Genomic DNA, 22549 nt, shown 5'->3' with positions numbered 1-22549 from the left:
TGGCTACAAACTCTTTGAATCACTTCCCTCTGCAAGGCGACTCCAAACTGTCAAAGCCGCCACAGCCAGGCATAAAAACATTTTTTTTTGACGAGCACTAGCTCTACTCAACAACCGAAAGTCTGTAGCCTCCTTTTGCTCTGGTATTTTATTTCATTCTTCACAAGTTTAAATTATAATGTTTTATTTTTAATTGTCTACTGTATATCGTGTTGTTACTTGCGAGGGAAGCACCAAGGCAAATTATTTGTATGTATACATACTTGGCTAATAAAATGTATTCAATTCAATTCATTTCAATCTTCTCTGATTTGCATCTATAAACACCCACACAACCACTAGTTGGGCTCACCATTCCGATGCACTTGCGCAGAATACTCCAAATACTGAAGTCATCTCTGGAAAACATCGGTGCTGGCAAGCTTGTTCTGAAACAGAGTAGAGAAGCAAAAAATTCTCATAGAACGTAATTAATAACTCAATCTGACCTCCAGCTGCAAACACAAATTAACTCGGCACGGTGGCGCAGCGGTAGAGTTGCTGCCTTACAGCGCCGGAGACCCGGGTTCCATCCCAACTACGGGTGCTGTCTGTACGGAGTTTATACGTTCTCCCTGTGATCTGCGTGGGTTTTCTCCAAGATCTTCTGTTTCCTCCCACACTCCAAAGACGTACAGGTACGGAGGTTCATTGGTTTGGTATAAGTGTAAATTGACCCTAGTGCATGTAGGATAGTATTAATACGTGGGGATCACTGGTTGGCGCAGACCCCGTGGGCTGAAGGACCTGTTCCCGTGCTGTTTCTCTAAACTAAACTAAACTAATTTCTTTGGTTGGACGACACAGTGGAGCTACTGCCAGAGACACGGGTTCATTCCTGACCTCAGGTGCTGTCCACGTGGAGTTTGCGCATTTTTTCCTTGTGACCGCGAGGGTTTCCTCCAGGTGCTCCAGTTTCCTCCAACATCCTAAAGACGTGCGGGTTGGTGGGTTAATTGGTCCTCTGTAAATTGCCCCCTAGTGTGTTGGGAGTAGTTGAGAAAGTGGGATAATATAGAACATGAGGATTTGAGGGTCTGAGCTATAGGAAGAGGTTGAGCAGGCTGTGCTCTGTTCCATGGAGTGCAGGAGGAGGGGTGATTTTACAGAGGTGTAGAAATCATGAGAGGAATAGATCGGGTAGACACAGCATCTCTTGCCTAGAGTAGTAAACAGAAGTCAAAGGTTTAAGTTGAAAGGGGAAAGATTTTATAGGAATTTGAGGGTTTACTTTTTCACGCAAAGGGTTGTGGATGTAAGGAACAGAATGTAGTTGAGGCAGGGACTGCAGTAATGTTTAAGAAACAATTAGACGCGTACATGGTTAGGACAGGTTTAGAGGGATATGGGCTAAACACAGGCAAGTCAGACGAGTGTTGATGGGACATCTTGGTCGGCGTGGGCAAGTTGTGCCGAAGGGCCAGTTTCCGTGCTGTATGACTATAACTAGTGTGAACTAGTTGATCGATGATTGGCGTGGACTTGGTGGGCCAAAGGGCCTGTTTCCATGCTATGTCTTTGAAACAATTAAGCTCACGGAACAGATTAACTAGCAAACGAAGCTTTGCAAATTTGATCAGTTCTTCATTCATTTAATTGGTGTTTAAATGCAACCTCTTTCAAACGACGATGAGACATCGATCCAATTCATTGTCTCTCTGTGTTCACCCTCACCCTCAACGAACTGAAGAGGACACAAAATTACTCTAAATACACAAGACTCCTAGTGTTGGAGACACAAGGAATTGCAGATGCTGGAATCTTGAGTAAAACAGAAAGTGCTGGAGTAACTCAGTGGGTCAGGCAGAGGAGGTAGTTGAGGCACATACTATCACAATATTTTAAAATACATATAGACAGGTGCATGGATAGGAAAGGTTTAGTCTAGTTTATTGTCACATGCACCGAGGTATTGTGAAAAGCTTTTGTTACGGGCTAACCAGTTAGCGGAAAGACTATAGATAATTACAATCGAGCTAGCCACAGTGTACAGGTACATAATAAAGAGAATAATGTGAATAATGTTTAGTGCAAGATAAATTCCAATAAAATCCAAGCAATGATGGCCCGAGGGTCTCTAATTAAGTAGATAGTAGTTCAGCTCAATTTATAGGGAGGGATAGGAGGCAAACATGGACAGTTGCGACTAGCGTAGATGGGGCATCTTAGTCAGCATGGGCAGTTCGGGCCAAAGGACCTGTTTCTGTGTGTATGACTATTTCTGGAGGACTTAGAGTGATACAATGTGGAAACAGTCATAGAGTGATACAATGTGGAAACAGGCCCTTCGGCCCAACTTGCCCACACCAGCCAACAATGTCCCAGCTACACTAGTCCCACTTGCCTGCACTTGGTCCATATCCCTCCAAACCTGTCCCATCCATGTACCTGTCTAACTGTTAAACAATAGGATAGTCCCAGCCTCAATTACCTCCTCTGGCAGCTTGTTCCATACACCCACCACCCTTTGCGTGAAAAAGTTACCCCTCGGATTCCTATTCAATCTTTTCCCCTTCACCTTGAACCTATGTCCTCTGGTCCTCAATTCCCATCCTCTGGTCCTCAATTCCCATACTCTGGTCCTCAATTCCCTGATAGAGAGGCAATGTTTTGGGTCAGGACCCTTCTTCAAACTCCCAGTGTTCATGAATGGTGCACGAAAGGCCATGGCTAATCATAATTTGGGCTAATTTTCACTATCTGACTGATTTTACTCATCAGTCTAACTCATCCATGCTGACCAAGTTGCCCAACCAAACTAGTCCTACTTGCCTGCACTCAAAACCTTTGGATGCATTTGGCCCATATCCCTCTCAACTATTCCTATCCATGAACCTGCCCCAATGTATTTTAAGTATTGTTGTGGAACCTGCGTCACCCACCTCCTCTGGCAGCTCATTCCATACACCCACCTGTGTGAAAAAGAAGCCCCTAAGGTTCCCTTCTCACCTTAAATCTATGCTTCTAGATTTAGATTCCCCTACACCCAGCAGACAAGGACTGTGGCTATTCACCTTACCCGTGCCCCTCATGATTGTATCTGATCACCCCTCAGCTTCTGACGCCTATGGGAAAACAGACCCATATCATCAAGCCTCAAGAGTCAAGAGAGAACAGATTTAAGTTTAATTGTCATTTGCATTGGGAATGGAACAATGAAATTCTTACTTAGTCAGAGTGCTACAGCATGGATTGGGTGATGGGTGCCTGGAACGCACTGCCAGGGATGGTAGTGGGGGCAGATACAATAGTGGCATTCAAGAGGATTTGAGCTAGGCACATGTAACGGTAGGGAATAGGATATGCATCATGTGCAGGCAGAAGAGATCAGTTTAACTTGGCATCATGCTTGGCACACACATTGTAGACCAAAGGGCCTGTTCATGTTCTGTACTGTTCTGCATTCTAACACACAGATAAAATATAAAACAAACAATTTATCAGTTATGCCAGGTAACCCCTTTATTTATAATCATAGAACACAGAAATGTACACCATAGGAACAGGACTTTCAGCCAGGTATTTTTATACAAACACGATGCTAAATCAAACTGCACGTGATTCATGTCTCTCCATATCCATGCACCTATCTTAAAGCCTCTTAAACACCACTATCAAAACTTCCTCCACCACCACCCCTGGCAGCACATTGCAGGCACCCACCAACCAAAATGTGTAAAAAAAAAACTTGCTCCGCACATCTCCTTCAAACCTTTCCCCTCTCACCTTTAAGCTATATCCTCTAGTCTTTGACAATTTTGTGTTAAAATTCGTGGGAAGTGCTTGGAGATATTGCAGGATGTTAGACACAAAGTGCTGAAGGAACTCAGTGGGTCAGGCAGAATCTCTGGAGAAAAAGGATGGGTGATGTTTCAGGTTGGGACCCTTCTGCAGACTGAAAATAGAGGTGGGGGGGGGGGGACACAACAACTGGAGGTAGGAAGGCCAGAACAAATCAGGGTTGGCAACAGATAACCAAGACGGCTTTTGACTGTACCTCGGTACATGTCACAATAAACTAAACTCAAGGAAGGGTGGAGCCCATTGTTGGCTGGGGACGATATGATAACAAGATGGATACAGGGGTGGATTGTGTATAGTAGAACTGGTAGGACAACTGGGGTGGGGGAGGGAATGCAGGGGTCACTTGAAAATACAGAAATCAGCGTTCATACCGCTGGGTTGAAAGCTGCGCACAAATAGACCTTAAAATCTGGGCAAATAAGCCAGATAAAGAGCCACAATCACTTGTAGAGCAAATGCACAACAACCATCATCGCACCACCTGTATTATTTATACAGTCTGACATGACATATCAGCCAGCAATTCATTGTTAGACTATTCAACACAGGCAGCTTCAAATTACAGAGATTGGCTTTCCAATTTTTCCTTGACACTTTGCCAATGAGTCTCAATATCTAAACATCCGCAATGCAACAAAACCAAAACAGAGGGATTTAGTTTAGTTTAGAGATACCATGTGGAAACAGCCCCTTCGGCCCTCTGCACACCAATACTATCCTACATACACAGGTAGCAATTTATAATTATACCAAGCCAATTAATCTACAAACCTGCACTTCTTTGGAGTATGAGGGAACTGGAGATTCCAGAGAAAACCCAAGCAGGTCACGGGGAGAAATATAAACTCCGTACCGACAGCACCCGCCGTCAGGATCAAACCCAGGTCTCTGGCGCTGTAAGGCAGCAACTCTACCACTGCGCCGTCATCTTTAATCTGGGTCAATTCAGCGTAAATGCACGGACTCCCCTCAACCCCAAAGTACTTTAGAGTTTTAAACTCGACGGAGAGATAGGACAGACTTGGATTGCTTTCTCTGGAGCATTGGATGTTGAGGGGAGACCTGATAAATTATGTTAAATTATGAGAGGCATAGATGAGGTCGACAGCCAGAACCTTTTTCTACCTGGGTGAAAATGCAAAGGCCAGAGGGCAGAGCTTTATGGTGAGAGAGGCAAAGTTTAAAGGAGTTGTGCGGGGCATGTATTTGTTTACACAGTAGTGAGGGCATGGAACACACTGCAATGGGGGGTGGTGGTGGAGGCAGAGGTCTTTAAAAGGTTTTTGGATAGGCATGGATATGCAGGGAATGGAGGGATATGGATCATGTGCAGGCAGAGGAGATTAGTTTAGCCTGGCATCGTGTTCAGACCAAAAGGCCAGTTCCTGTGCTTGACTGTTCGAATACAGAGGATTTTAAAATGTCCATGGAGCCTTAAACAGATTTTACTCAGTGGACGGAACTCTAAATAGTGTTCTTTGTGTTTCGAAACTCATCTCTAGCATCAGGTCCAGCGTCACGGCATCGGGCCCTTCAGCCCAACTCGACCAAGCTGACCAGGATGTCCCATCTAAGCCAGAGTCATTTACATGCATTTGGTCCATATTCCTTTAAACCTTTCTCATCCATGTACCTGTCCAAAAGACTTTTAAGTATTTATCTATCTGCCTCAATTACCTCCTCTGGCAGCTTGTTCCATTCACCCACCACCGTCTGTGAGAAAAGTTGCCCCTCAGGTTCCTATTAAATCATCCCCCTCTCACCTTAAACCCAAGATTTACCTCTGCTGGGAAAATGACAGCGCATTCACTATCTATTTCCCTCATGATTTTATATACATGTATAGGATCATCCCTCAGCCTCCTGCACCCCAAGGAAAAAAAGTCCAAGCCTGCCCAACCTCTCTCCGTAGCTCAAGCCCTCTAGTCTATGCAACATCATTGTAAATCTTCTCTGCACTCTATCCAGTTTAATGACATCCTTCCTATAGCAGGGTGACCAAAACTGAACATAATACTCCAAATGCAGCCTCACCAACGCCTTGTACAACTGTAATGGAACATCCCAACTTCTATGTAGAAACAAAGAAATACACATGCTGATTAATACACAAAGGACACAAAGTGCTGGAATAACTCAGCAGGTCAGGAAGCATCTCTGGAGAACACACTGGAGTCTGAAGAGGGGTCATGACCCAAAATGTGACCTATCCATGCTCTCCAGAGATGCCACTTTCAGGGAACTATGTACTTGTACCCTTAGATCACTATCCCACAATATTCTTCAGATTACCAAAAAGTGTGTTCCTAAAAGCCCTTCTATCGAGTTGATTCAACGGGAAAATGGACAAAGTATTGGGCTTGACTTTCATTATTGTTGAACTGGTCTCTGGTGAAGCATCATCTGCAGACAACACATCAAAGAGTTTGAAGAGCAAAGATACAAATGTCAGCATCTCATCTCTCTCTTAAAGCACCAAACACTACCACCAAATCTCAAACTGGCCTTGACGTTTAGATTTTAGTTTAGTTTATAGATATAGCCTGGCAACAGGCCCTTTAACCTACCAAGTCCGTGCCAACCAGAGATCACCCTGTACACTAGCACTATCCCACACATTAGGGACAATTTACAATTATTACTGAAGCCAATTAACCTACAACCTGTACGTCTTTGGAATGTGGGAGGAAACCGGAGCTCCCAGAGAAAACCCACATGGTCAAGGGGAGAACGTACAAACTCCGTGCAGACAGCACCCGTAGTCAGGATTGAACCCGGGTTACAATAGACTATGGCGTTGTTTCTGGCGCTGTAAGGCACCAACTCTACCACGCGCCACCGTGCCACCCGCTGCACATTTCTAAAGATCTAAACACAGGTCCTCCACCATATTCAGTGATTCAGTCTTTAACTTGCGGAGATTTACGTTGAGTCCCACACCACCAGGTTCAAGAACAGCTGTTTTCCCCACAACCATCAAGTTCTTGAACCAATCTGCACAACCCTAATCCTACCTCGGCAATGGAACACTACGTATCACCGCTTGCACTACCATGGACTTATTTTGTTTTCTAATTGTATAATTTGCACTAACGTCTTGTTTTTTTTCTAACTGCGTTTTGCGTTGCTGACCTGTTTTTTTTTAAATTAGTCTTTGTTTTTACGGTGTGGAATTCATATATAAACTACATACAATTCATGTTTAGTGCATTGTCTGAGGCTATGTGCCTGTGTTGCTGCTGCAAGATTGTCATTGTACCTGTACCTCACCGTTGTTGTACAGATGACAATAAACGAAACTTGACTTCAACTTGAACCCATTTAAATTCCACCGATATTCCCCCTTTCGGTTTTGATCGTGGAGACACAAAGATTGTCAGGGCTCTGGAATGTTTCATCTTCCAACCTACCTCAGTGCAGACCTTTCACTTTTTCTCTGTATCTGTAACACTATATAATGCACAGTAGACACAAAATGCTGGAGTAACTCAGTGGGTAAGGCAGCATCTCTGGAGAGAAGGAATGGGCGACGTTTCTGGTCGAGACGCTTCTTCTTCTCTCCCGCTGAGTTACTCTTGCATTTTGTGTCTCCCTTCGATTTAAACCAGCATCTGCAGTTTTTTCTTACTATATAATGCACTATTGATGCTGACTACGGCGTATACTGAAGTCGGAACCCGAAACTTCAGCTATTCACCTGTTCTCCAGAGATTTTGCCTGATCCGCTGCATCAATCCAGCACTTTGAGTCTTTTCCAATAAATTGCTCCTTCATCTAGCTGACACGGAGCGAGAGTTTGGGATCCTATGGGATCAATATTTATGCTAAATTCCTAGAGTCTCAGTTAAACTAAACTGATGATTCAAGTCTGAAGAATGTTCCTCTCATGAAACGTTGACTGTCCATTTCCCTCCACAGATGAACATCAGTTGCTGTACCGCACTGAAACAGGCTCTTCAGCCCACAATGTATGTGCCAACCATGATGCCAAGACCAACTCTTATCTGCATACACATCCTGAGAAGATTACGAAGAGTCGGTTTGTCAAGGAGGACTCTCTCTAACTTCTACAGGTGCACAGTAGAGAGCATGCTGACCGGTTGCATCGTGGCTTGGTTCGGCAACTTGAGTGCCCTGGAGAGGAAAAGACTACAAAAAGTAGTAAACACTGCCCAGTCCATCATCGGCTCTGACCTTCCTTCCATCGAGGGGATTTATCGCAGTCGCTGCCTTAAAAAGGCTGGCAGTATCATCAAAGACCCACACCATCCTGGCCACACACTCATCTCCCTGCTACCTTCAGGTAGAAGGTACAGGAGCCTGAAGACTGCAACAACCAGGTTCAGGAATAGCTACTTCCCCACAGCCATCAGGCTATTAAACCTGGCTTGGACAAAACTCTGATCATTAATAACCCATTATCTGTTATTTGCACTTTAACAGTCTATTTATACATGTGTTTATATATTTATACAATGGTATATGGACACACTGATCTGTTTTGTAGTCAATGCCTACTATGTTCTGTGTGCTGAAGCAAAGCAAGAATTTCATTGTCCTATCAGGGACACATGACAATAAACTCACTTGAACTTGAATCTATCCCTCCATATCTGTGCGTATCCAAAAGTCTTAAACGCCACTATTGTATCTGCCTCCACCACCACACCAGGCGCAGCATGTTCCAGGCACCCACCACCCTCTATGTGGAAAAAATAAACTTAGACCGCACAAGTCCTTTGAACTTTGCCCCCTCACCTTAAAGCTATGCCCTCTAATCATTGACATTTCCAACCTGGAGAAAAGGTTCCGACTGTCTACCCAATCTATGCCTCATAATTTTATATACTTCTACCAGGTGTCCCCTCAAACCTCTAGAAACTGCCTGACTTGCTGAGATCTTCCAGCAGTTTGTATTTTTATATTAGTTTATGCGTTTTAAAATTTTCAAGGGAAAAATGCTGACTGTAAATACAGTACTTTCTTTACAATTTCTATATTTTTCCGCAGAGCTCAGTTCTGTTTACTTACTGTGAAAGCACTTGGGAAATACCTTTTTAAAAAGAACATAGAACAGTACAGCACAGGGACGGGCCCTTCGGCCCACAATGTTTGTGCTGAACATGATGCCAAGTTAAACTGATCTCATCCGTCTGTACATGATCCAAATTCTTCCAGTGCCTGCGCTTCTATGTACCTATTCAAAAGCCTCTTAAAGGCCACTGTCGTATTTGACCGCACCACTACCCCTGGCAGCGCGTTACAGGCTACAGGCATCTACCACCCTCTGTGTAAACGATTTGCCCCACACATCACCTTTAAACCTCCCACCTCTCACTAAAGCTATGCCCTCTAGTGGTGGACATTTCCACCCTGGGAGAAAGGTTCAGAATGTCTACCCTATCTATGTCTATAAGACAAGCATCACGTTGAAATACTGACTCTAGCTCCAATATCTGATATTTATTTGAGTAAAGCAGTAACTGCATATTGCGTTGATGTTTACGTTACAGAACGCCGAGATAGTTTCTGGCACTATTGGACCATTCTAAGGAATACTGACACCCGTACTAATAAATAATCTGTCAATCTCCACCTTACAATATCCATTGACTTGGCCTCCTAGACTGCCCAACCTCTTCCCATAACTCAGGCCCTCCAGTCCTGGCAACATCTTTGTAAATCTAATGAAATCCACATGCACAAAAATTGGATCCAACATAAAGAATACATCTGATTAAATAATACAAACTGATACAACACAACTGAACTGGAACGGTAGGTTTTCACTAATAGAATTCTAGAACAGGAAAAGAGGCCATTGGCACAGCTTAATACCAACTAAGATGTGCCTATGTTTCAAACATATGCCTCTAAATCTTTCCTGTGCGTGTTCATAAGTTAGAGGCGCAGAATCTTTGTCCATTCAGCCCATTGAGTCTACTCAGCCGTTCAATCATGGCTGATCTATCATTCCCTCTTAACCCCATTCCCCTGCCTTCTCCCCATGACACCTGTACTAATCAAAATAGCATTTTTGATGGCATCTTTCCAATAGCAAGGGCGCCAAAACTGAATGCTATTCAGGTCCTTGGCATTTTATGCTGGGGTTATGGGCTTGAAAAGTAGCATGTAAATCAAAATCATACACCGAGCACCATACGAGACTACATTGCGATTGAAATGAAGGTAAATCACAATGTCCAACATTATAAAGCCCCCCCCCCCCCCCCACTTCCATCTGCACAATGCTTTCTTTCTGTTGAGCAAAACTGAACTTGCAAGGTGAGTTAGAAAGCCGATATGAAAGCTTGCCAGGCATAAAATTGAGTACGTTATTCCAAAATTGTGTATGGAGATTAAACTTTGGTAGTAATTGGACAAGCGCATTATTCTAATAATGCATAAATCAAGCACACACAAAAAGCAAGGTGCCTGCAGTCATACATTATGGAAACAGGCCCTTTATCCCAACTTACACAGATTTTGAATAAAATTGATCACAAAACTCACTTTAAACAATATATATAATCGCCGCTTGAGCTGCTGACGTCACAATGCCCACATTCCCACCAATCGAGGCTTCTGGAATTCACTCCGCCTCCCCCACCCGATGGTAGAACATGGAGGCGGCAGTTTATTGTCGCTGCAGGGCTAACTTCCTCTGGGAAACCTGAAATTCCTCCGTTGATCCGCGGGGAATTGTCACACGAGAGCTGCCTAGGCTCCCCCACGCTCGCCCAGGTCAGCCCCGTCCGAGCCGCCCGCTACAGAGTGCAGGTCCCCCCTCTCCCCCATCCTCCTTCCCTCCCTCCCGCTGCAAACCCAACGTGCTGCCAGTCGCTCCTCTCGCAAGTCCTTTAATAAAAACCTACACCCCCTCTGCAACGACTCCCTCCTCTCACAACTCTCCCACCACGAACTCCACAACCTCTCCCGACTCTCGCCAACATCGCCCCCATCCCGTTCCCCCCTCTCGTAAACCCCCCTCCCCTCCTCCCTCCCCCCCCCCTCCCCCCTCCCACTCCCCGCCCTTCTCTCTCTGCCCTCACTCTCTACCCCCCTCCCTCTCTAGACACGCCTGTGAGTTGGGGGCTATGAGTCAATAGACAGGGCGGTTATGGGGTAAAAGGAGCAAATTAATAATATTAATATATTAACAAGGGGGTAGTTAGCGTGTGTGCAGGGGGGTAGTTAGTGTGTGTGGGGGGGGTGGTTAATGTGTGTGGCGCCACTTGCCCCCCCCCCCCCCCCCCCCGCCCCCGCCCCGCACATTGGGGGAACAGACCCAACGGGTCTGCACTTGGTCTAATATCCCTCTAAAACTGTCCTATCCATGTACCTGTCCAAATGCTTCTTAAAAGTAACCTCTTCTGGCAGCTCGTTCCATACACCCACCATCCTTTGTGTAAAAGGTTACCCCATATGTTCCTATCAAATCTATCCCCCCCCCTCACCTTAAACCTATGTCCTCTGGTTCTTGATTCTCCTTCCCTGGGCAAGAGTCTGTGCATTTACCCGATCTATTCCTCGCATGTTTTTGTACACAATGCACTGCTATTCATTTAACTTAATTTGTACAATTAGTATGTATATGACAGGCTTACTAAACTGTAGGGTTGTTTTTAATATAACTGAATTTTTACAGTACATGATCGCAATTATCTGCAAAGATTCACATGGATGATAAAGTGCAGTGTCTCATAATAGACATATCAAGCTCCTTTTGGCTCAAAATCCACACTAAGCTACAACATTTGTTCCACCCACAGATCCCTGGTAATACTGAAAGCGGCAAATTAGTTAGACAGGGTGGTGAAACATCCAAAACATCATCTGTCCACTCCCTCCAAAGATGAACGTTTGACGGCACTGGGCCTGTACCCGCTGGAGTGTAGAAGGATGGGGGGGGGGGGGGGGGGGGGGGGGAAGAGGGCCTCCGCTTTATTCTAAGACTGTGGCCCCTGGTTCTGGACTCGGGAACATTTTCTGCATCTAGCTTGTCCAGTCCTTTTATAATATTATATTTCTATAAGATTCATATTAATATTAATAACGCTGCTAATATTATAAAATCTTCCAAGTTCCCAACAAAAGAGTTGTCCCATATCCTCACCAAGATGATCAAAAGCTTTGTCAAAGAGGTGGATTTTACAAAGCACTTCATGGGAGAATCGAAAGACTTAGGAATCACCAGCCCTTAAGATGTAATTAAACCGAGGTGTCCCAGAACTGGAGCGATGAATCTCAGAGGATTAAGTCTTAAAAGATTACAACCCAAGGACCAGATGACCTACAAACCGGAGTCTTGAAAGAGGCGAGTCATCAAAATTACTTATATTCTGAATTGTGTCCTGTAGATTCTGCATGTCGCAAACATCTTCCTAGGTTTACAGCGGGGCATGGATCAGGTACAGAAATGGGCGGAGAAATGGCAGATGGAGTTTAATGCGAGCAAGTGTGAAGTGTCGCACTTTGTGAGGTCAAATGTAAGGGGAAAATGTACAATTAATTATATGACTCTTAACATCATTGATGGACAGAGGGATCTTGGAGTCCAAGTCCATACCTCCTAGAAAGTGGCAACACAAGTAGATTGAGAGGTAAAGTTGGCATGTGGTATGCTTGCTTTCGTCAGTCGTGGCATTTGAGTACAAGAGTCAGAAAGGGTATGATTCATGTTCATAAATAGGAGCAGAATTAGGCCATTCGACCCATCAAGTCTACTTCACCATTCAATCATGGCTGATCTATCTTTCCCTCTCAACCCCATTCTCCTGCCTTTCCCCCATAACTCCTGACACCGTGATGCAGCTTGATAGGACTTTGATTATACCAAATTGTGTGCAGTTCCTGACGCCCCATTACAGGATGTGGAGGCTTTGGAGAGGATGCAGAGGAGGGTTACCAGAATGCGGACAGAATGATTAGGGGGTATTAGCTGCAGTGAGTGGTTGGACAGACTTGGATTGTTTTCTCCGGAACGCCAGAGGTTGCAGGGAGACCTGATAGAAATATATAAAATGATGAGGGGCATAGACATGGTAGTCAGTCAGAACCTTTCCCCCAAGATGTAAAAAATAAAAACTAGTGGGCATAGCCTGAAGGTGAGAGAGGCAAAGTTTAATGGAGGGTTTTTTTTACACTGAGGGTGGTGAGTGACTGGAACACATTGCCAGGAGTGTAGGTGAGGAAGATACAATAGTGGCATTTATGATGCTTTTGGAGAAGCACATGGATGAGTGGGGAATAGAGGGCTCTGGATTATGTGTGTAGATAACTCAGCAAAGAAACAGGCCGTTTGGCCCATCAAGTCCTTGCTGACCAGTGATCCTTGCTGACAAGTGATCCCCATCCACTAGCACTATTGGTGGGTATATGGAATGAGCTGCAAGAGGGTGCATTTGAGGCAGGTACAACAACATCATTTGATTAGTTTGGCTATACAGCATGGAAACAGCCCACTGAGTCCGCCCGCGCCAACCAGCGATCACCCCGCACACTAGTTCTATCCTACACACTAGGGACTATTTCAAGAAGCCAAATAAACTACAAACCCGCACGGCTTTGGGATGTGGGAGGCACCCGGAGAAACCCCAAGCGGTCACAGGGAGAACATGCAAACTCCGTACAGACAGCACCTGTAGTCAGGATTGAACCTGGGTCTCTGGCGCTGTAAGGCAGCAACTCTACCGCTGCGCCACTATGATTAACAATGATAAACTAATACCAATCATTGCCCAGGTGGTCACCAAAAGGTGGAATCACACTCAGAACAGGAATGGGATGAGGGGACAACATCTGCTGGTGGACCCTTGTCTAGTCTTGAGTCAGCTTTATACAGTAGGCAAACAGGCCCTTCAGCCCATCATGCTGATCTCAAGCACCCATTAATGCTTTTGGGATAGGTCTTTCTTTACCATATGTCTGGAACCTATTCCTTATTCTTCATGAGCTACAGGGAGAGGATGGCCAGGCAAGGACTTCATTTTTTGGAGCTCAGAGAAGGCCGAGGCTTATAAAATTATGAGGAATAGATAGGGTGAATGCACAGAGTATTTTACCTAGGACGGGGGATTCAAGAACTAGAGGACAAAGGTTTGAGGGAAAAGATTTAATAGGATCCTGAGGAGCATCTTTTTCACACAGAGGGTGGTGAGTGTTTGGAACGAGCTGCCAGAGGCGATAGTTGAGGCAGGTACTCTAATAGTACTTAAAGGTTATATCGACAGGTACATGGATAGGAAAGGTTTAGAGCGATAGAGGCCAAGTTTGGGCAAATGGGACTAGCGCATATGGGCATATTGGTCAGCATGCATGAGTTGGGCTGAAGGGCCTGGTTCCGAACAGTATAACCTTGACTCTCAAATGCACACAAATTCATCAATATATAAAAATATAAATGCCAACTATTCTAATTTGTTAAATGATTTATGTGTGCCAAATAGCAACACTCTAAAGTCTTCTGTACAATATCCTAATTAACAACCATTCAATTTTGCCAATGAGCGTAAACAATGTAATAATTAAATTATATTTAGAGTCATGCAGCTTTACAGCAACGAAACAGGCCCTTCGGCCCACCTTGTCCATGCCCACCAACTTGGCATCCTGCGCTAATACTATTTGCCTGCATTTGTATCCCTTCCGATCCATATATCTGTCCAAATGTATTTTTAAATTCATCATTGTATCCGCTTCTATTGCTTCCTCTGGCAGCTCATTCCGGATACAGACTACCCTCTGAGTGAAATGTTGTCCCCGAGGTCCCTCTGAAATCTCTCTCCTCTCACAAGCTTCTGCCCTCTAGTTTTAGAATCCTCCACTCTGGGAAAGAGACTGAGTGTTCACTTTATCCGTACACCTCAATAAGGTCACCCCACAGCCTCCTACGCTCCCAAGGAGAAAAAAATTCCCAGTCTATTTAACCTCTCCCTAGAACTCAAGCCCCCAAACTCAGGTAACATCCTGGAGACCAAACCAAACACAACAGTTTATTCTTTGTCATCTGTCCTATTGGAGTGGCACAGTGGCGCAGCTGGTAGAACCAGTGCCTCACAGCGCCAGAGACCCGGGTTCGATCCCGACCTCGGGGGCCACCTGTGTGTAAGTTTATGCGTGCTCTGTGTGACCACGTGGCTTTCCTCCAGGTGCTCTGGTTTCCTTCCAAGGACGTGCGGGTTTGTAGGTTAATTGGCTTCTGTAAATTGCCCCAAGTACATAGGGAGTGAGTTCAAAGATGGGATAACATAGAACTCGGGTGATCAATGGCTGACGTGGACTCGGTGGGCCAAAGGGCCCAGTTATATGGAGTGGTAGCATTGCTGCTTTACAGCGCCAGAGACTTGTGTTCAATGCAGTACATTTCATTTCAATATATTTAAAGCCATTAAGAAACCTGCACAATACAATCAAAAATACTAACAGTAGCAGGCTTGAAGAGGTAACCAGATCAGAGGAGAGTGAACCACAGATGATACTGGAGCAGAGAATATCTCTTACATTCATTAAAATTTAAGTCTTGGTATCAAGTTTGTTCTTTCAAATATACCACTGGATAAAAAAAGCAAAGAATACATTCGCAGACACGAGGAACTGCAGGTGCTGGAATCTTGCATAGAACACAAAGTGCTGGAGGAACAGGCAACATCTGGGGAGGGAAATGGACAGGCGATGTTTTGGGTCGGGGCCCTTCTTCAGACTAATGAAATAAGGGGGGGGGGGAGAAAGCTAGAAAAGAGAGGTGGGGGCAGGACAAAGACTGGTGAGTGATATGTGGATACATGTGGTGGGGAAGTTTACTTGGCAGATGAATGTACAAGGGCCAAGTTCATAAGTCCATAAAAAGCAGAATAAGGCCATTCAGCCCATCAAGCCTATTCTGCCATTCAATCATGGCTGATCTATCTTAACCCTCTCAACCCCATTCGCCTGCCTTCGCCCCATAACCCTCATAATTTTATATACTTCTATTAGGTCTCCCCGCAGACTCCGACACTCGAGGGAAAATGACTCAAGTTTGTCCAATCTCTCCATATAGCTAATATACCCTCCATATGTGCACTGATACTCTAGTAAACAGAGGGCACCAAAGGGGCTACACAGTGGCGCAGTGGCAGCATTGCTGCCTTACAGCGCCAGAGACTTGGGTTCAATCCTGACCATGGGTGTTGTTCGCATGGGGTTTGTACGTTCTCCTTGTGACCATGTGGGTTTTCTCCGGGGGCTCTGGTTTCTTTCCACATTCCAAAGATGTGCCAGTCTGTCGGTTAATTGGCTTCTGTGAATTGTAAATTGTACCTAGTGTGTAGGACTGTGCTGGTGTACAAGGATCGCTGGTCGGCGCGGACCTGGTGGGCCGAAGGACCTGTTTCTGCGCTGTATCTCTAAAGTATACGTATAGACTTTGCTGTTTTTAGTCGCCTTTCAAACTCAGTCAGGACTGATGTAACAGCCCAGTAACACACTACTTGCATCCGTAATATGACTTTGTCAATATTAGAATGTTTTGCATTAAATTAGTTTGGTTTATTATTGTCACGTGTACCGAGGTACAGTGAAAAGCTTTTGTTTAGGTGCAAAGAAAAGACTAAAGATCAAGCCGGCCACAGTGCACGGTCATTGATAAATGGTACAATATTTAGTACAAGATAAAGTCTGCTAAAAAATGGTCAAAGGTCTCCAATGAGGTAGATGGGAGGTCAGGACCGATCTCTAGTTGTTGATAGGATGGTTCCGTTGCCCGATAACAGCTGGGAAGAAACTGTCCCTGAATCTGGAGGTGTGCATTTTCACACGTTTGTACCTCCTGCCCGATGGGAGAGCGTGGTGAATCTGTGGAATTCATTGTCACGGATGGCGGTGGAGGCCAAGTCATTGAGTATTTTTAAAGCAGAGATTGATTAGTAAGGGTGTCAAAGGTCACGGGGAGAAGGCAGGGAAAAATAGATCAACCATCATCGAAGGGTGTAGATGCAATGGACGGCCCAATTCTGCTCCTGTGACATGAACTTAAAATTTTGTAGAAATAAATTTGCAGGCTGGCATTCTTCTCTTATGTATTATGGTTTTATTGGGTGATCGATGGTCAGCATGGATATGGTGGGGCGAAGGGCCTGTTTCCTTGCTGTATCTCCACACTGAGACTAATCTCCCCGTGTGCGGTTTCATGACTCACCTGTATTTGGTGATGCCATTGGTCTGGGCTGGATTTTCCTTCTCCGACATGTTTGACTGCTCCGTGTTGCTACAATTCAAAGGCTCTTCGTCAGCGGAGTAGCTCGCTACCGTTTCAAATCCACTCAACGAGTCCACCGAGTCAGAATCTGCAGCCAAACACACTAACGTCAATATGCCCCCTTTCTAACGGTTCAATGGTACTTTATTGGTGCGTCATGAGAGGAATAGATGAGCAATAGGGAGAGGTTGAGCAGGCGAGGATATTATTCCTTGGAGTGCAGGAAGATGAGGGATGATCTTATCGAGGTGTATAAAATCATGAGAGGAATGGATCGGGTAGACGCAGAGTCTCTTAGCCAGAGTAGGGGAATAGGGAACCAGAGGACATAGGTTTAAGGTGGGGAAAGATTTAATATGAACCTGAGGGGTAACTTACACAAAGGGTGGTTGGTGTATGGAACGAGCAGCCGGAGGAGGTAGTTGAGGCGGGTGGTATTGCAATGTTCAAGAAACATTTGGACAGGCACATGGAGGGATATGGGCCAAAGTACGCAGGTGGGACTATGTAGATAATAGGTGCAGGAGTAGGCCATTCGGCCCTTCGAGCCAGCACCCCTATTCAATGTGATCATGGCTGATCATCCACAATCAGTACCCCGTTCCTGCCTTCTCCCCATATCCCCTGACTCCGCTATCTTTAAGAGCCCTATCTAGCTCTCTCTTGAAAGTATCCAGAGAACCGGCCTCAACCGCCCTCTGAGGCAGAGAATTCCACAGACTCACAACTCTGTGAAAAGGTGTGTCCTCATCTCCATTCTAAATGGCTTACCCCTTATTCTTAAACTGTGGCCCCTGGTTCTGGACTCCCCAAACATCGGGAACATGTTTCCTGTCTCTAGCGTGTCCAAATCCTTAATAATCTTATATGTTTCAATAAGGTCCCCTCTCATCCTAAATTCGAGAGTGTACAAGCCCAGCTGCTCCATTCTCTCAGCATATGACAGTCCCGCCATCCCGGGAATTTACCTTGTGAACCTACGTTGCACTCCTTCAATAGCAAGAATGTCCTTCCTCAAATTTGGAGACCAAAACTGCACACAATACTCCAGGTGTGGTCTCACTAGGGCCCTGTACAACGGCAGGAGGACCTCTTTGCTCCTATACTCAACTCCTTTTGTTATGAAGGCCAATATGCCATTCACTTTCTTCACTGCCTGCTGTACCTGCATGCGCACTTTCATCGACTGATGAACAAGGACCCCCAGATCCCATTGTAGTTCCCCTTTTCCCAACTTGACACCATTTAGATAATAATCTGCCTTCCTGTTTTTGCTACCAAAGTGGATAACCACACATTTATCCACATCTGCCATGTATCTGCCCACTCACCCAACCTGTCCAAGTCACCCTGCATTCTCATAGCATCCTCCTCGCAGTTCACACTGCCACCCAGCTTTGTGTCAACTGCAAATTTGCTAATGTTACTTCCCTTCATCTAAATTATTGATGTATATTGTAAATAGCTGTGGTCCCAGCACCGAGCAATGTAGATTGGAAATGTTGGTTGGTGTGAGCAAGTTGGGCCGAAGGGCCTGTTTGCATGCTGGAAGACCCTATACTCTATGTACCGAGGTACAGTGAAATTTATTTTTTGTACACATTTCAGTATGTATCACAATACGTAAGCTCTTAGATACATCTCAGATAAGCATCTCAGATACTGTACATGTGTTTAACAGTAATAGTACAATGAGAAAGTATACAGTCACAACATTTGGTGCCATTTAAGTCCCAATCATTCTAGATATTGTTCTTGAATTTAGACTCTAGGGATACAGTGCAGAAATGCGGCCTTCGATCCATCGAGTCCACTCCGACCAGTGATTACCCCGTACACTAGCATTATTCTAAACACGAGGGACAATTTACAATTTTACTGAAGCCAATTCACCTACAAACCTGTATGTCTTTGGAGCGTGGGAAGAAACCAGAATACATGGGGAATACCAACGTGGTCAAAGGGAGAACATACAAACTCCGTACAGACTGCACCCATAGTCAGTATTGAACCCGGGTCTCTGGCGTAGTAATGCAGCAACTCTACCGCTGCGCCACTGTGCCGTCCCAAGCCGGACCATGATGGCCTGTTGTCCTGGCGGCGTTGCAGGGTCGGCTTGGTGGCAATTGGTGACATCCACCGCTGGTCTACTGCTCTGTGCCACTGCAGGCCACGTCCGATCCACAAACTAAGTCTGCACAGTTGTAACACCCAGTACCACTCCCTCTGCACCAAACTTTGTAACATTACCTTGATCAGTACTGTGTAAACCCTGGTACCTGCCCACATATAAACCCTCATAAAGGGAGACATCAGCGAGGGTAGGATATAACCAGGGCACGGGTGATCGTTGGTCAGCTCGGACTCAGTGGGCCAAAGAGCCTGTTTCCATGCTGTATCTCTAAAACTAAATGTACAGAAGCCAGAAAGCACACACCACCCAGACTCAGGAACAGCTTCTTCCCCACTGTTATCAGGCTTCTGAACAGTCCTTCCATAAGTTAGGGTACTGTCCGATTCACCTCTAACCCGTTGTGGACATTGGACTTTGTCCAAGGAACTGGTGCACTACAATGCTGAGAACTATATTCTGCACTCTGTATTTCCCCCTTTGCTCTGCCTATTGTACTTGAGTTTGACGATTGTATTTATGTTGGTATATCTGATCTGTTTGAATAACATTTTCAGTGCACATTTCATTGTTCTGTTTCGGTGCATAAGACAATTGAACTCTCTGGACTCTCTCTTGATGTCTGGAGAAATGCAGAGATGACGTTTCAGCTCAGGACACTTCTTCAGACTGATTGTGGTGGGGATGGTGGGGTGGGGGGAGAGAAAGTTGGAAAAGAGACGTGGGTGTGGGGACGGGAGCGGGAGCGGGAGAGCAGCAGGATTCACAGAGGGGGGAGCAGTAAGGGAGGGTCTCACAGAACTCCCATTGGAGAGAGGAGGACAGTTTCTTCAAGGTGGGCATACTTTGAGGAGATAGTTGAGACAGACGGCTGTGGAGGCCAACTGAATGGATATTTTCCAGGTGGAGATTGATAGATCCTTGATTAGTAAGTGTGTTATGAGGAGAAGGCAGGAGAATGGGGTTGAGAGGGAAAGATTGATCAGCCATGATTAAATGGCGGAGTAGATGGGCCGAATGGCCGACTTCTGCTCCTGTGACTTATATGAACTTAAAATTCTGTAGAAATTCTCAGGATGGCAATGAGCTGAAATGTATACTAAATATTTGTCAAGTAAATTTACAATCAAACAACATGGAAACATAGGGCCAACATGTTTATGCCGACCAAGATGCCCATCTAAGCTAATCCCATCTGATTTCATTTGACTTATAACCCTCTATAACATTTCCTATCCATGTATTTGTCCGAATGTCTTTTAAATGTTGTCATTGTACCTGCCTTAAGTACCTCCTCTGGCAGCTCATTCCATACACCCACCTGTGTGGAAAATTTGCCCCTCGTGTTCTTTTTAAATCTTTTCTCTGTCATCTTAAACCTATGCCCTCAGGTTCTTGATTCCCTTACTCTGGGCAAGAGATTATGCCTTTTCCCCTATCTCTCCCTCTCATGTACACCTCTATAAGATCACCACTCATCTTCCTGCGCTCCAAGAATGAAGTGCTAGCCTGCCCGACCTCTCCCTGTAGCTCAGGCCCTCGAGTCCTGGCAACATCCTCATTTGAAGGACACAAAAGGGACCATTTGAAGGGCATGAAGGTTATTGATGGCAAGTTATCGCACGGTCTGCTTTCAGTACAATTATTGATCAGATAACTAGGTTGCTCAAGTCGAACATTCACTGCAGAACACAAAAATGCCTTGATGAATTTTGTGGCCATAGCTTGCTTTTCATTAGAACACAACCCCAATTCCTTCAGTTGAGGTAGCTGTTCATCAGAACTCCCAAATCCAAATCCAAAACTGAAAGTTAAGCCACAAGGAACTGCAGATGTTTCAGATTGGGACTCTATTAGTCTGAAGAAGGGTTCCGACACGTTTCATGTCAGAACCCTTCTTCAGACTAATAGAGTCCCAATCTGAAACGTCGCCTATCCATGGTCTCCAGAGGTGCTGCCCGACTCGCTAAGTTACTCCAGCACTCTGTGCCAATAGAAGATCAGAACGTGTATATCAATGTTGCCTCTCTCCGGTACCATCTCTTTAAATAAACATTTACCAGTGGCTCTCATTTCCAAAGCACGGTCAAACAAAATACTTTAAAAAAATTAATCTCAGCAATAAAAATTTCCTAGCACAAAGTGACTTTTTTTCCCCCGTAAAGGGTTCAATTGCAAGTTAAAAAGTTCAATGAATCAAATTAACTTTGAGGGATATGGATCGTTTTGCACAATATGATAGCTTGTGAATGTGTAATGAGAGCAAGGAGTTTTAAACACACTTGATATTCTCATTGAGAAATAACCCGAGAAAAGCAGATTTTAAGTATTTCCCAAGAGGAGGCAATGATGAGGAAAATAAACAAACAATTCCTGTGCTGGAGGGTACAGATCACAGTAACGCTCATTGTCAGATGAACAAGTACAGTGAGGTCAGGTACAATGGAAACGTTGCTTGCAACAGCATCACAGGCAAAACGACTCAGGCAACACACAAAAACGAATATGACATACACACATGCCAACACACAGAGGCACACACACACAAACACACATACAGAGACAGTCATACCGAGACAGAGACACACACACAGATGAAGACACAAGGAAGTTTTTATACTTTTACCATCACAGGAGATAACTAGAGAGAAAAGAAACTTCAGATGCTGGTTTACAAAACAGGACACAATGTTGGTGTAAGTCAGCAGCTCAGGCAACTTCCCCAGAGAGCAACAGGGAGACCAACATGTTAAACACACAAGTTCTTCAATTCAATTAAATGAAAGCCCGTGAAAAGGGAGATGCGAGTAGGTGCTATTACAGGGGGTGATGTCAGTGTGGTCCACACTTGACCTGCCCACGGCACCGCCACCCTGGCGAAAGAGACAGTGTGGGTCTACGCTCTCCACAGGAGCCGCGGGGAGGTTTGGAGCCGAGCGGGGGCACGGGATGCCGGGAGTAGCGGACAAGCACCCACCGTTGACTGGAGATCCCAGCGCAGAGACAGGAGGCTCCATCCAGAGGGTGGAGACGGCACGTCGCTGGCACGAGACCCACTGTCCCGCACTTGGTGGGGAAGCTGACGATCAAGGCACACCGAGTACTCAACACAGCACCTTCACTCCGGGAGGGGGGCAGCTCCGCCAAGCTCCACAGCACCCGATACACTGAGGATGAACAATATATTTCCCTCTCAACTCAAGTGCCTGACGCTGTGCAGAGGGGAATGAGATGCCTCGTGTCAGGGGCAAGGTCACAATCAGGTCCTGCACGGGTTGGCATGCCACAATATCGAAGCCTTCTCCTGGTACCCAAACACCTCGGGGCTGGAGAGTCCG

The 22549-nt window shown here is 45.3% G+C and overlaps 1 protein-coding gene across 4 annotated transcripts in view; it reads right to left on the bottom strand.

Moving 5' to 3' along the window:
• Positions 1-22549, bottom strand: part of osbpl1a (oxysterol binding protein like 1A) — a 128762-nt gene that overhangs the window by 28578 nt on the left and 77635 nt on the right. For all 4 annotated transcript variants that reach the window (XM_033019514.1, XM_033019513.1, XM_033019512.1 and 1 more), the window contains exons 17-18: positions 17021-17168; positions 353-428 (exon numbers count right to left, since the gene is read on the bottom strand). In XM_033019514.1, coding sequence (XP_032875405.1) covers positions 353-428; positions 17021-17168 — 224 coding nt within the window. The remainder of the gene's footprint in view (positions 1-352; positions 429-17020; positions 17169-22549) is intronic.

Source organism: Amblyraja radiata, chromosome 4, assembly GCF_010909765.2.
Source record: "Amblyraja radiata isolate CabotCenter1 chromosome 4, sAmbRad1.1.pri, whole genome shotgun sequence".
Lineage (NCBI taxonomy): Eukaryota > Metazoa > Chordata > Chondrichthyes > Rajiformes > Rajidae > Amblyraja > Amblyraja radiata.
This window is presented reverse-complemented; position numbering and strand designations above follow the sequence as displayed.